This window comes from Diuraphis noxia, unplaced genomic scaffold, assembly GCF_037042655.1.
Source record: "Diuraphis noxia isolate RWA-SAM2 unplaced genomic scaffold, SU_Dnox_SAM2 contig0002, whole genome shotgun sequence".
Taxonomy (NCBI): domain Eukaryota; kingdom Metazoa; phylum Arthropoda; class Insecta; order Hemiptera; family Aphididae; genus Diuraphis; species Diuraphis noxia.
In genome coordinates this window covers 17,913,957-17,925,768 of record NW_028301712.1, presented here as the reverse complement: position 1 = coordinate 17,925,768, position 11,812 = coordinate 17,913,957, and the positions used below count along the sequence as shown (strand labels likewise).

At 25.5% G+C, this 11,812-nt stretch overlaps 1 protein-coding gene across 1 annotated transcript; it reads right to left on the bottom strand.

Moving 5' to 3' along the window:
• Window positions 1-310: 310 nt before the first annotated feature.
• On the bottom strand, window positions 311-2,867 carry LOC149058172 (uncharacterized). The gene is made up of 2 exons (XM_089218327.1): window positions 2,826-2,867; window positions 311-835 (listed from the first exon to the last, which is right to left on the bottom strand). The coding sequence occupies exons 1-2, from the start codon at window positions 2,865-2,867 to the stop codon at window positions 311-313; spliced, it is 567 nt and encodes a 188-aa protein (XP_089074453.1).
• Between the last annotated feature and the right edge of the window lie 8,945 nt (window positions 2,868-11,812).

Sequence of the window (11,812 nt, the reverse complement as noted above, 5' to 3'; positions counted from 1 at the left end):
TATGTCAATTATAGGCTCAACGATTTTTGGCTAATCTATAAAAATGGATATTTATAGAGTATAGATTATACTATTATATAAATTATTAATTTAAATATTCAATGTAAAAGTCCTTCTGCAACGTTTTGATTTCTATAAATTTAACTAAATGTATCTTTTTTTTTTTCAAAGTTTATTAAGGCTTCAACAACACAGGTTTTTAGCCTACTTTAGTTAAAATTTATACAAGAAAAAGAAAGGAAAATATATATATGTATAGTGTATACATTAAATTTTGGAATACATTTTACTACATTATTATAGTTGCTATTTACAATGGGTATTTAGTGTTTATATTATGGAAAAATGTACTGATTGCAGCTGTGTTTTCATCTTTGAAGGCTTGATAGAGTGATGCTAGATTTTGGAGTATCTTGCGTGCTTCAGTGAATTTGGGGCAGATGATTACGATATGTTCAATTGATAGAGTTACGTTGCAAGTATCGCATAAGGGTGCTGGTTCTTTTTTGATGAGATGTACATGGGTTAAGAAATAGTGGCCTATTTTGGCTCGAGTAACTGTTACTTCGTCTTTTCTTTTTGTGCAGGGAGGAATTTGGTATTTGGTAATTTGGTATAAATTAGTATGTAAGGTATTGGTAAGGGGAATATTTTCCCAAAAAAGTTGCCATTCTTCCATTATTTTCCGATGGATTGTGCTGAGGATTTCAAATGAGGACGTAGAGTTGATTTTAATGGACTGTGGAGATGTAATGGCTTCATAGGCTGATGTGTCTGCTTTTTCGTTTCCGGGTATCCCGATGTGTGAGGTAAATGTATCTTCTTTAGTATATACCTGTGAGTTTTATTTTATTGCCTATGTTAGTTTATTACATAGTTCCATACCACTTATTATAGTTAATAATAGTGAAATTAATTAATTATAACATAATTTTTATATGATTCACAAAATTATTTGTAATGGAATATGTAACTTAACTGTTTATGGTTTTAATTATTATGTTAAATGAATATTTTAAACATAAAATAAAATTACGCGTTTTATAATGATGTAGTGGTGAAAATGTATAAATTACTCAAATTGCTACATACCAAAAAAAATATTTAAAACGTTTAATGAAACATTTATTTAAACATGATTACATAAATATTATTATTAAATAATTTACCATAGACACTATTTTATTAATCAGCAATAATTAATTTAACACTAAATACCACTAAATAACACATAATACCTATGGTTGTTATTATTTTTCTAAAAGGCAAATATAGTAACAACCTACTATAAAAAGTAATATTCTGAAAAAATGTAATTAATCATGCAAACATTCATTATTTATAGGCTTTCATTTCTATATAATCTTTCCTATAGTAATTAAACTAATCATATTTGTCTGATTGTATATTAACAATTCTATTGTTTATTTATTATGAAATTCGTAAAAGTATTTTATTTATAATACCATAATACCAATATGCTATTAAATATTCAAGGGAGAGAAGTATGAGGACCTATATTATTTCTACAATTTTGCAATACAGTTGATGCATAGGTATTAACTGAAACTAAGATTTTAAACGAGATTGGAATGAGTACAGTCACTATTAGATCATTGACTAACTTTTTTTGTAATAATAATTAACGATTTCCTCCATTTTCTTTTATCCTTGATAGTATAGTATAATGTATTATCAAATGGTCATCAAATTATATTACAACTACATTATTCAAATTATAACAATTGAATTTATTTAGAAATTCAATGACATTTATTCAATGAATATAATAATATAATATATGTATTTAACTTAACACTTTTGTTACTAATTCATATTAAAAAAAATTTATTATTACCTATATAAGTAATAATATTATAAACTCTTACTGTTAAAATTGATATGTAGGTACTCACAATTTGCTTTATGTACAATATTGTTGTCTTATTTCCAAATCCATTTACATGTTTTTTTTTTTAATTTTAGAAAATGTACGATCTGTATTAACAATAAGTAAATGTGATAATATGTACAACAAAACAATATAGGTAATATAATGACAGAATGACATGATAAGATAGGCCATCCAATTATAGAACCCTTGAGATTTAAATTAAATATAATTAATTTGATTTTTTTTTGTATTTTATATCAAATCATAAAAGATCAGGACACACGACACCAGCGTCTTTTAAGATGGCGAAAGATTTACATTTTTAAATGAAAAATAATTCATAAGCATCGATTAAATGTGTGTATAATTTTAAACAATGTTATAACTACTAATTAACCACAAATTCAACAAGTAAAAATTACTTTAATTAGGTAGGTATTTAATTTTTGACATTTCATATTTGACATTTTTTTTTTTATTTATTGAAATAAATCTACAATCTATACATATTCTTTATATAATGAGTAGGTTTGATAAGTGACAAATAAAAATAGTTAACGTGAATCATAAGATAAGGGATGATACATTGATATACCCAGTATGGTTAGGTTAGGTTATAAAGTGACAGTAATAACAATGAGAATTTTTAAATTTTTAAAGGTGTTAGGTACCTGGTAGCAACATCCAGCACTTATTCAATTTAACATATATTAACTCATGATTAGATATTTACGAAATTAAATATTAACTTCAGCAGATTCACTTTTCCAAATTCTAAATAAAATTTTTTTTTTAAATTAAATTAAGATCCACAATATATTATATTAATAAACGATATGACGCGAAAACCCTGTTTTATGGCACAGTGGAAACTTATAGATTAAGACCATGGTCTTCAGAGTTATATCGTCGTTGGTCTATCACCGCTTACAAATAAACCCTCAGCAAAATGGACCACGGTCACCGAATTCATATATCAAATAACGGCTAAAACGGTCGAGTCGAGGTCTTAGGTGGCGTATATTATACCACGGTCCAAGTGAACACAGCTCGCCGTCTTTATTTAGGTTTACGTAACTCGCCAGCAGAAACCACTGTATATATAAGTTTATCAGTATAATTGTGGTTTAAAAAAAAACATACGGCTTCATTTTCTCATCGTCCGCCACCCAACGTTTTATTCTTAATTCTCAATGGTTTTCGAACAAAAACATTTTTGGATCATCGCTGTTGAAAGCTCAAAGTGCAGAGCGACGGCATCTCAATCAGACAATTCTCGAATACGTACATTTGAAAGTCATGACTTCACTTCCTGTCTGACAAAACAATCCCGAAGATTTGTCGAAGATGGTGCATTAGTGGCATTAGGTGATGTGTATTAGCTTACACTATGTAAGAGTGTAAAATTCACGTTGATCAACTATTATATACGCAAGAATTGTCAGGTTTTTTTTTTAGTGTCTAGTGAGACATATTTTGTGCAGTGATAAAAGTAATTGTGCAGTACAAGAAAAGAATTTCAGAATGATATTTATTCTATAGATATAATAAAATAATAATTGCATAAACCTAAAGACTAAAATTTAAAAAAAAGAATATTGAAAAATGATTTTGAAAATTAATTTTGTGTTTTAGTTTTATCATAAACCGTTAATGTTTTATGGTTTTATCTTGCTCTCTGATCGAATTGGTTACTACAATTATCTTTGTTTCAGAACTTTGTGAGTATATGTAATTTATTATTATATTATTGGAAATTTGCGATTATATATGTTCTATACTTGGTTTATTTTAAAAAGGTTTAAAATTAAAAATTGTTAATATCATTCATTATTTTACTATTATTTAAGTTAAAAAAATAACATGAGAATTAAAAAGGAGTTACATAGTCAATTGATTTTTTACAAACAATTATTATTATAAATTACCTATTACTAGCAGTAAATAATATTACTTAGTAAATATTATAACTTATATTTAAAAAAAAAAGTTAAAACTATTATTTATAATAAAAATAGTGCATTAATGTAAAATGATTTATATGATATATCAAGGATAGAGTCAAGATTTATAATTATGTTTTTACATATCGTTTCTGAGTATATGCAGTCTTATGAAAGTAAAAAAGTGGATAAGTAAGTGGATGTCGCTCTGCTGTACAGTAGGTTACAAGTGGGTTACTGTAAAAGATGGTATTATATTTTAATTCAATAATATTATAATATCATTGTATACGAAAAAAAGATTCTGAGTGAAGACGGTTTATCAGTCTAGGATATGTTATACTCTTATACTATATCAATTATATTATTATTATTTAAAAAAAAAAAAATGAAGATCTCTATAAAATAAATTCCAAATTAATCAAATCAGATTCATTATGTACCCAACAACCAAACTTACTCAGTCATTCATAGTATATATATACAATGTATTATAAAGTATTAGTATAAGTAATTAACGACATTAGCTATTAATATTAATTATTATAATATAAATTATACTCTAGAAAGAAATTTAAGTAGCCACGAATAATATTTTTAAATCACAACTGAACTTAAATTGTTATTCGTCATTTTTACGTATTTTGTCAAAATTCGAACTTTCAATTCCTTATTAAAAATATTGTGACTATGTATTTTAATATTTTTTAACTACCATTGTAATAATATATTAGTAGCCTTGTATTAAATTTTGAAGCTTTTTTACCCAAAGAATAAGATTTTATTACCATTTATAAAAAATTAAAAACATTGAAAATATTTTGAAAATTTTATTACGTATAGAAAATGCCAGTATAAACATTTCATGCGTCTACGGTAATTTGTTTTAGAGTTACACAAATATCTAAAATCGATTTTCTAAAAAATAGATTTTGTGTAAAAATGCACATTTTTCGTTAATTTTAGATTCTGGGCGGAGCGATGAATGTATTGATTTTACCATGATGTGTGTTTTTTTTTTTTTTTCTTGTGTCTGTCATCACGTTTTGGGGCAGTAAAAATGCTTCGATTTTTGACTTCAGTACCTCGTTCGATCAGAAAGTGAATATAGTTGGTACTTTGGGGGGTCAAAAGTAAAAAATTCTTAATATTTTTCTAAATAATTGAGAAAAACAAACTAAAACGAGAAATTTTACGCACACTCATTTTTCGACAAAATCGATTTTGGTTTTTGACTTTAAAACAAATGACCATAGATACATGAAATTTTCACCTAATGTTTATATAAATATATTCTATCCACCATGAAATTTTTAAAAAATTTCGACTTAAGTTGAACTATTCATAGGCTTTTCAAATTTTCGATCATTATTAGTTTTTTTTAAATTAATATCGATAAAAATTTATTTGTTAGGCAGAAATTGAAAATTTAATACAAGGCTCTTAACATATTGTTACAATAGCAGTTGAAAAATAAAAGAAATTCATAGTCACAATTTTTTTTTATAAGCATTCAAAGTTTGAATTTTGACAAAATACGTAAAAATCACGAAAATTCACAAATTATTTTAAGCTAGAAATTCATAAAAAATTTTCTTTTTAAATCTAAGATTTAAAAATTTAATACAAGATTCCTTACAAGTTTTTCAATCTTTATCACAAATAAAAATTCCACCGGAAATTCAAATTAAATTTTTATGAGCATTTGAAATTTAAATTTATACAACATTGGATTTTCACTTTTAGCGATTTCCTTATTTTGGTGTAACTCTAAAACAAATTACCGCAGATACTTGAAATTTTGACTGAATGTTTATATAGGCGTTTTATATATTTGATAAAATTTTCAAAATATTTAGATTTGTTTTGAGCTGTTTACTGACATTTTAATTTTTAAACTTTTTTAGTTTTTTTTTCTATAAATATCGATAAAAATCTATTTGTTGGGTAGAAAAGCTTGAAAATTTAATACAAGGCTCATTATATATTTTTACAATAGCAATTGCAAAATAAAAGGAATACATAGTCACAATTTTTTTTTAAGCATTCAATGTTTGAGTTTTGACAACATATTATGTAAAAATCACGAAAATACAGAAATTATTTTAAGCTAGAAATTCATAAAAAATTTTCTTTTTATATCTAAGATTTGAAAATTTAATGCAAGGCTCATAATATATTTTTACAATGAAAATTGAAAAATAAAAGAAATGCGTAGTCACAATTTTTTTTTACAAGCATTCAAAGTTTGAATTTTGACAACATATGTAAAAATCACGAAAATTCGCAAATTATTTCAAACTAGAAATTCATAAAAATTTTTCTTTTTAAATCTAAGATTTGAAAATTTTTAATAATCTATAATATATCCTAGACAGATAAACCGTCTTCGCTCAGAATCGTTTTTTGTATACAATGATATAATATCATTGGATTCAAATTTAATTCCATCCATTACAGTAACCCACTTGTAACCTACTGTACAGCAGAGCGACATACACGACTTACCCGCTTTTTTTTTTTTTTTTTTGGTTTTTCCCGGTGCTTTTGAAAACTATTAGAAATTTCAATCAGACCTCAGCAATACATCAACTAGATTCACTTTACAACAAGAAAAGCTACTGAAGTCGAAAATCGAAGCATTACTTCGATATAAACCATGATGAAGGTACAGCATTTATTTCGGTGCTATGTTATACCTACAACCTTATCAACTATAGCATATTACACTAAAGGTCAGCGCCCACTAAAAGTATAGGTATATCTACGTGACTTATAAAATTTTTGATTTCGTTAAATCTCAAATGTGAGCCGATATGTAATATTATATAACCACTCGGAAACATTTCGAGTTTAATGCAAATCAAAACTCACTAAATTCGACATAATACTCTTAATTATGTAAAAACTTATTTGTATTTAAGTTTTTCTTCTGGTAAGGGTTTATTCCACTAAGAATTCGTGTAAAAATGATTTTTGTCGGACTACCTAAAAACCTATACCCTAACCAACCAACCTACCCATAATATTTATTATTTAATAATTATATCATATTACGATATTTCAGGAATTAATTATTCAGAGAGTTGGAGTGAGTGTCATTAATGGGTGGCTGCTCTCATCAAACGTAACATGTACTATATAATTTATTGTAAACTGTTTTTATATTAATATTAATTGTTTTAATACTTTATATATATTCTGTCTCACATTTACTCATTGTGCCTAAGGTATAGATTGTAAATTTCTTTAAAAAAAAAAAAATTATTCAGACCTATTCATTTTTGTAAAACACATATTTTATTCTAGAACGCTTAATAATTATAGATTCTTATCATTATAGCAGTAAAATAGTAGTATAGTATTATATTAGTGAGTGATAAAATCTGAGCCCACGGTAACTTAAAGTTCATAGACCATCGGGCAGTTGCGTGCACGATTGCCTACACATCCCGCCTATACGATAGTTGCGGCACTGATATACTTATATAATGTAACATGATATTATGATAAATTCTTTAATAATTTGAAGTGAACCCTCAAGTAGGTACCAATGAATATTGTGCAACAAATAAAAACTATAAACATTTTTTTTTTAGTTTTAGTTTTGATTGACTTACATCCAACCAGTATAAACGTAACATCATTTATTATTTTAACCGAATAGGAAAAAATGATATTTACATCTTGACGTCTTTTTATGTAATATATGCACAATGCTGTTGAACGAGGTGATCTGATTAAATAGGTGAATCTAAATAAAACGTTTTAAGCAATTAATATTCTGAAAAATAAATAAAATACAACAATAGTAATATAATTCAAGATCATTAAAACATTACATAAATGAGTAGGTATATGCAGGGCCATGGAGAGAAAATCCCGAGTCGACTGTTCGGAGATAATTTTTACCGTCAAATTGTAATTTTTAATTTATTCTTTAGTATAAAAAATTGAAAAGTCCCAAATTTCCGGGACCTTTTAAAAATTCCAAATCCGGGGGAAATTCCCTCTTTTTCTTCACTTGTCAGGCCTACATATATGCAAAATATGCATAATAATATTTAATGGTAATAAGCCTATTATCGAAGCTGAATTCATGGTCGAAAAAAAAACATTTATAAAATTATATTAATAATAATATACATTTCTAATTTTCTAAATAATTGTACATATTTTTAACTTATGAAAAATAATCATAATTACCACGGTACACGACGTGCTTATGTTTTCTAGGCTAAAATGTTGACAAGACGATTTAACTATAAGCAAATGTAAAAAGTGATCTTAACTAACAGTTTACATTATACTTTACAAAAACTAAAAAGCTATGTTTATACCTAACTTTATAATGTTTAGCGTTTATCGTATTCACGTTGTTCCCCATATAATACAACAGAGACAAAACGACTGATATATTTGTGTTGAATGGATACAATTTTTTCATGGGTACAACAAATGTCCCAAAATTAACGGCTAGGTAAATTAATTTAATTGAACTATAAGCAGATACCCAAAGTTTGATAAATTGATATGTTTTTATATTTTATTAATGCATATTTTTGTTATATATAGGTTACACGACGCCATTTTATATACTTATAATAATAATGGTATGTCATTCCAAACAATAAAAAAAAAAATGGTATTATGTTTGTCTGATATCCATAAAATATATTTAAATATAAGTCGTATAGGAGAACAGATGCGACGTATCTATTTTTATAACAACAGACTTAATTCGATTAAATAAATAGCTTTATATAACTATGTTAAAGTATCTTAAATATTTATATATTAGGTATTCTTATCTAATAATATAATATATTATTATATAGGAGATAGGTATTACGCTAACGGTTGGCAAGAATTCATGGCCATGTCGTCGCAGCAATTGAAATGTTCAGTTTTTATATTATTATCTTTATTCTCTGTGGGCTACTATTAACTAACCTCTGAAAAACACATACTAATATCATTATTTTAAATCGATGAAGTTCGGTATAGGTATTATTAATTTCATAAAATAAATCCTTGATAAAATAGTCATGTAATCCTTAAGTCTATATGAATTCTTTAAAAATATTTCAAAAACATTTGCTAAAATGTAAGTAATCTTAGAAATTTCAAAAATGTCAGTTTTAACAAATACAATTATTGATTTTAACTAAAAAAAAAAACAAATCAAAGTTACATGTGCTTGTATATAGTATAATATGTTTGTTTAAAAAATTAACTACATATTAATTTTAATTAAAAATAGCTATACATTCATAGTTTTAGCAGGGATGGACTGGAACACTGGGTGTGTGGCTTCTCCCAATATTTAGGTTTTGGGACGAGTACCTAGATATTACATATGTGTTTTTATAAAACATACACATTATCAATTAGGTATTTACCTACAATAGTAAAGTTAAGCTAGACATATGTAAATATTACTACAAGTTTATTTGTTGCATATTTGTATACTATTAAATTTAAGTAGGCAGGTACCTAACAAAATTAAATCCTTTATTTTTATAAAAAAAGTATTCTACGAATTGTGATGTTGTTACCATGATACCAACGAGATGAGATGTGATGGAACGTGGTAAAGTGAGTATTTTCTTGAAAAGAATTATATAATATATACCTATTATTATAATAAATATTTGTAAGAAACTATGTCGACCGTTAAGTGCTTTACAACTTTATCAGTATATTTCTTAATGTAATTTAAATTATTAATTGTTCTAGTAGCTGTGTGTATCTTCTAATGCCAAAAGTTCAGTTCCAAAACTCATCAAAATTTAATAAGGTATAAAAATGTATACCCACAGGAAATCATTTGATTTAAAAGTGGTTGATTTAAATAATTAAAGTGACTGTAATTAGTATAAGAATTATTGTGACCAGTCCGAGAACTATTTTTATATTTTCTGGACTGCCTTTAAAATGTCACAATTGTGTGAAAGTTTACGCTATTCATTCCTGTATCTAAATCCTAAACTTTCGAAATAAAAACCAAGTTAAATTATTACAAAGTAAATTGAGTGTAATTATTTGATGCTTGTATAAGTGACCACTGTAATTCGTATCAAACAATTCAAAAGTTTTTAGTCGTCTTTCGTCTCCATTAAAATCAAACTCTAATAAATCAATAATAAGTTATATATACAATTATTTTCCGTTAATGTGAATACTACAAGATAACAGAATTATAATAAAAAAGGAATACCGCTTTTATTCAATGTTTATATAAGATAACGTTAGTATAAATCAACATTAATAATGACACATACTCATAATTTTATAATACAATGCATCAGCATAACGAATCATAATTTTGTACTAACAAGTAACAATTATTACGCAATATAGTTAATTTTATTTGAAAACAATGATACGTAGGTGCCGGTTAAGTTGCTAAATTAACATGTATGTTGGACGGTGGGTAACAACCAAGGACAACCATATGTGTTTGAGGGGGGGGGGGCAAGAGAGGGACATGTCCCCACTGGAAAATGTTAAAAATCTTGAAAAATTGTTAACTGTGATCAGAATCTATTTATTTAAATAGAATTTAAAAATATAATTTAATATAGTATGAAAATCTGTAATTTCTTTATGAAAAATCGGTTAATTTAGTTAGAGAATGAATATGTAGAACAAGTAATAAATATATTTGGTATTAAAAAAGAAATTTACAATTTTTATTTGTAAATTTATATTTTAACTAATACAATTAATGTTTTAAGTGTCCAATTTATATTATTAATTAAATAAAAATTTCAATAAATTAATTTTATGGTTAATTGGATAAATAATTATTATTTTCTAATCTTCCAGTTGGGTGTATATAATGTAAAATTGTAAACCTCTTCCTACCTCGTGGTCATTCCTTTTTATAAATGAATTGAAAAATTAAAATGTTGTTCCCCCTTTGAGAATTTTTCTATGGGCGCCCTTGGACTAACACAGTTGTTTTTTATAGTATACTTCACAAAAAACAAACAGTTTGGTCTTGTTTTGGACTGCCTTTGACTACAGAAAATGAAATAGTGTTTATGAAAGAATATAACTTTACGCCTGTGCTTCATATGTATAATCAAAGTAAATCTAAATAAATGTGTTAAAAATGTGTTAAGTTTACATTTAACGGGTTTAAGAAGGAGCAAATCCATGGGCATTTAATTTGTCATGGAGCCGAAACGCAGTACGGGATCGGCTAATATATCTATCTAAGTATAGGTACCTATAATAATTAATACTATTATTATTTTCATATTTTTTAAGATGCGTTTTGGTAAAGACTCGCCTTTAATAATAACATGGTTAAACGATTTATTGTAGTTTAAAAAATATATATAAAATATTAACTAATATTGTAAGTTTTTACCTAAGTGAAATTAAGCCATCGCTATTCAGTATATTATTATGTAAATATGTGATTAATATAATTTAATTATTTAAATAATTACTATGTAACTTTCTAATATCTAAAAGAATTACCATTTGTATTAGTATCAGTTTACATAATTTGAATTAGTACAAAACTATAATAGATACGTTAGAATATGTTTGAATATTTCTACTATAATAAAATAAAATAAAATAAAGTTATAAAAAATGTATGATTTATCATCAAAATTAGTATATCTGTACGTTAATCACAATATTATAGATAATGATTTATGTTCAACGTTCATTAATTGATAATTATTCAAATTATTATTGAAACAAAAATTCTTAACATTCATTACACTTTCGTGACTTCAGTTTAGACAGATGGAGCAATTGTAGCTTACAATAAATTATAACAATAATTATGATTTCTTTCTTTTATATTCTATAATAGGTAAGTAAGTTACAAAAACAGTTTATAAATCATAATTATATCCATGATAATATTGTATAGCCTAGAAATGAATAGCTATTAAATAAGAATCTAACAGGTAATTATAAGTAGTACTCTCTCAATTGTGTATAGTAA